The sequence below is a fragment of the Notothenia coriiceps genome, unplaced genomic scaffold, assembly GCF_000735185.1.
Source record: "Notothenia coriiceps isolate Sejong01 unplaced genomic scaffold, NC01 NC01_scaffold00006104, whole genome shotgun sequence".
NCBI lineage: Eukaryota > Metazoa > Chordata > Actinopteri > Perciformes > Nototheniidae > Notothenia > Notothenia coriiceps.
This window is the reverse complement of record NW_011338805.1, coordinates 515302-519380: the sequence shown is the minus strand read 5'-3', so window position 1 is coordinate 519380 and position 4079 is coordinate 515302. Positions and strand designations below refer to the sequence as shown.

Below are 4079 nucleotides of genomic sequence, written 5' to 3'. Positions count from 1 at the left end.
GGTGGTTTAAGAGAGTAGGGGATTGTTGCATTTGTCTGCGGTGACTCTGCTGCGAAAGGCTGTGTGCAGATTTGGTTAAGGGGGAATTCTCTGCCCACCTCATCTTTACCCTGACCCTGGCAGTGACCCCTCTCTCAGCTCTCCATGCTTATCACAAGGATGCCTGAAGGCCATGGAGTGTTCGTATTTAAAACTCACAGGGAGTAGGTACGAAAAAGACTAAAGGTGTTTATAAAAAAGAAGATTGAGTCTTTAGAAAGATATTAAGCTCATTTTGTTTAATTGAGGTTCTCAGATGCAACCTTTTCCCTGTAGTTCTGAAGGGGAAGTCTATACGAACAATAAGAGAGAGCAGAGTACTGATAATGAAAAGGAAAAGGAACATCAAATCACATAAAAAAAGGCTCACGAAACCTTGATCTCATGCTGGGGTGAAAGACAAGCATGCATTTCAGATGAGCTCAATAGTACAGGCACACAACACCGAGAATAGAGGACTAGAAAAGAGTGGGAATGAGGCTCTTAGTGCTTTCTGCACTGATACTGTAGCGCTGGGTGGTGCGGGGTATCGACCCGCCGTAAAAAGGTATCATTTGCCACTACATAGACATCTTGCTCTCGATAACTGTCTGTCAAGCTGCAACAAATGAGCTAATATCCATCTTTTAACAGACATATCGATTCATAGTATGTGCCTGTGTATGTTATTGATTTCTCCGTCTCGGGGGAAATTACACCAGATGCATCTTTTAAGAAATGGAGCCCAGAGAGAACTTTTAACCTCTCTGCTGTTACAGGACTGAATCGCTGCCCTTTTAAGGCATCTTATCTTATAATCTGCTATTCTTTTTAAAGAAATATACAGTATGTTTGATAATGTGTTCCAGCTGGGAGGTTAATAAGAGAGCCAAGTGGAGAGGCCAACATTGGCTGACTGTGTGAAGGGTTTGGTGAGTAATCGTCCTGCCTGATTCAAATAATATTTAATTACAAGAAAGTCTAGGTAATGTGTTCAATTCTAGTTGGACATAGTACTTTTGAAAAACATTTAAAAACTGACTCTAAATGAAGCAACAAATTAGAGCTAAATAGAAAAATCCTTTGACTAAATTTGGAGCCGAAAGTTTAAAACAACACAAATGAAACGTGTGGCGATGAGTGGTGTGAAGAAAGAGGTGGGGCGGGTGGTGGTGTGAGCCAGACACAGAGAAGGGTATTACTTAGCAGAAACAAATACCTACCATGAAAATATTCCCAATTCAAAGACTGCTTGTGTCAGAACAGAAAGACAACAGGTAGGGACTAAGTAAGGGTTATTGAAGAGGAGTTTGGAGGAAGGAGAGAAGGAGGAGGAAGAGGGCACAGAAAAGAGTGTCACTGAGCAGGCCCTCAGAGAAAGCAGGGCTAAATTTGTAAGCATAACATTGTTATTCAAAAAGGACGCCAATTAGAACAAACATGACAGTTAGGATGGGGTGGGGGAATCATCCCCTGCATGGAGAGAAAATGGATTTCAAACATTAATAACTCAAATTGTATGTAATTTCTTTCCCAAAATTGACATTAAGAAATAATAATTCTTATTTTTTGTTGAGATAAAATATTCAGTAATCTTATCAAGAAATCCATTTTCTGCCACTGGGCTTGAACTGAGTTCAGTGAGGAAAAGTTGCTGTGAGGTAATTTAGAGCAGGAAGTTCCTCAGTTAGGAAAAAAGAGCAGAGGAGTTTGCCATCTGTTACCACACTGATGGAAACACATTTAAGAGCGAAATCTGAGCAAATAATCAAAAAGAAGAAACGGCTCATTGTGGATGTCTTCCTCCCATTGGCACTACAGCAGTAATACCTGCATGGTTTGCACCATAAACTCAGCTGGTCAAGCCCGAACAAGGCACGACACTTCTTTGGGGTATTTGCATCTGTTAGCCAAACAGGTAGACACAAACATACACACAGAGACAAATAACAAAAGGAAAAGAAAGAAAAAACAAAATGGACACGTCATTGCACAGACAAAAAATATAGCCAGGGCTTAGGTTCAGGCTAGTAACACTGGGATGTCCTCCATATTGAACAAGCCATCAGGCTCCAGATCCTCCAAGCCCCGACCTGCCAGTTTAGGATATTGTATCAATCTCAGTACATCCTGCAATGAAACCCCTGTAATGTTTCTCCACCAATGCTCACTCACAGACACCATTCATACAAACACTCGAGCATATGCTGTTAATACCCTTCTTCCCAAATAGGAGGTAAAAAAAAAATAGTGGGAGCCTAGAGATAGACCGGCAGGGCGTGGCTGGAGGAAGCTGAGAGCTCATGATAGCCTGGCGGGCGACAGAGGGGAGGAGGAGAAGAGGAAGTAAAGGCAGCGGCAGGAAAAGCGAAGGAGGAAGTCCCAGTGCACAGTTACCCAGCCTTCACCTGGCCCCGGCCGGTGCAAGCACACACCATACACACCTGCACGGGCCACACCAGTTATTCTGTTGATCGAGCCCAAAGCGCGCTCGACACTTCTTAGGAGCGCTCAGGTCTGATGCCGCAACAGGGAGGGGAAGCCAGCAGAGAGGAGGAAAAATGACCAAAACCAAAAACAATAAGGAACAGAAATCAAAAAAGGAGGAGAGAAATGAGGAGAAAAAAACAGGTAACAGTGAATCTATGAAGCTTTGCAGTGGCTCATTGAGCAAGAAATCCCCTCATCCCCAAACAACACCCGTAAAGCCATTCTCAAGAGTGCCTTTAAAGACAGGACTGAACACCATTAGTGTGTTTCAGACATTAGTCAAATCAAACGGCATGCAAAATATAACATTAATAAGGAAACACACGCTTTAAGTTATCTACATTCTGACTGGAGTTGAAGCTGAAGATAAGATTTAGTCGAGAGGGTATAAACGGAGGAAATGCAGGTTGGATTAATTTACTCGCTAGAGGTTATCATTGAACTACGGTTTGAAAAAGACAAGGTAAAGGGGGAAGAACTAGTAGCAGACTGCTGAATCAGCACGGTCGTGTGTTAGCCCTAGCCAGGGGAAGGATTCAAAAAGATGGAGAGGGGGTCTACTCATTAGACCTGGCATCAAACAGTTTTCTATCAACAGTGGCTAAAGCTGCCTGTCACTGACCACAGATTATTGTGGTTCAATATTTGAGACCAAGTCTTTGCAGAGTAGATTTAAAAGGAGGGAGTGTGCCAAACTCATGCTAGCCTATAGGAAAGCGCAGCTACTGAAGTGTATAGATTAAGGAGGTTCACCCTGAGATCACATCCGTCAGGTCATACTCCACAAAACTCACTTCATATAATCAGATCTTTAAGCATTCTGATTAATACGGAAAATGCTTTAAACTAAATAGCGAGATGAAGTAAACTAAATGCAATATAATCTAGCTTGAAGTCAAATAAACAATAGCATCACTTTAAGAAAAGAAAGCAGCAAAGAATGCAAAAAGAGCATATTTAGATAGAATTTAACCTTAATCCTGCCTGATATTACACATTATTGATAGATAAATAAACATTATTTTTTTTAAAAAGAAGAAGAAATTAAACAAGTTAGTGATTTAATACTCAAAATGACATTAGCACCTGTAATCGGAGGGAGTGAAAGGCAAGGATTTGGAAAATATTCTCTGTGTTCTGAAAAAAAAGAACAGATAGAGAGGCCTTCAAGAAGAAATCCGTCACCAAACGAGCGCCAAATACATGATAACAAGTCTCCGAGATGAGAAGAATGTGAATCATAAGAATAAAAAAAAAAAAATAGATAAATCATGAAATAAGCAAACCTCCTTAATTTGTAAGATGTAAGTGATTGTTCTTATGTTGGTATAAAAAGCATGCATGAAAGCAAGCAAGGGGCAGCCGAACGAGTGCACACACACACACACACACACACACACACACATCTGCAGGGCACAGGCATTATAAAACGGGGCCACGCACACAACACTAGCAAAGTTAATGGCTCTCACAATGCTTCAACTTCACATTCTCAAAACATACATATCACAATACAAGAACGCTAAGGGGCAAAGTGGGGAGTGTCAAAAGGAGAGGTACGAAGCAGTGTG

General features: G+C 41.4%; 1 protein-coding gene across 18 annotated transcripts in view; it reads right to left on the bottom strand.

Moving 5' to 3' along the window:
* The window catches only part of tcf7l2 (transcription factor 7 like 2), a 92505-nt gene that overhangs the window by 3165 nt on the left and 85261 nt on the right, over positions 1-4079 (bottom strand). For 6 of the 18 annotated variants that reach the window (XM_010768874.1, XM_010768875.1, XM_010768881.1 and 3 more), the window contains 2 exons: positions 3595-3645; positions 1849-1921 (listed from right to left, as the gene is read on the bottom strand). In XM_010768874.1, coding sequence (XP_010767176.1) covers positions 1849-1921; positions 3595-3645 — 124 coding nt within the window. Of the gene's footprint in view, positions 1-1240; positions 1303-1848; positions 1922-2462; positions 2536-3594; positions 3646-4079 lie in introns of those variants that run through there. The other 12 variants (XM_010768876.1, XM_010768882.1, XM_010768871.1 and 9 more) reach the window with 5 other exon arrangements.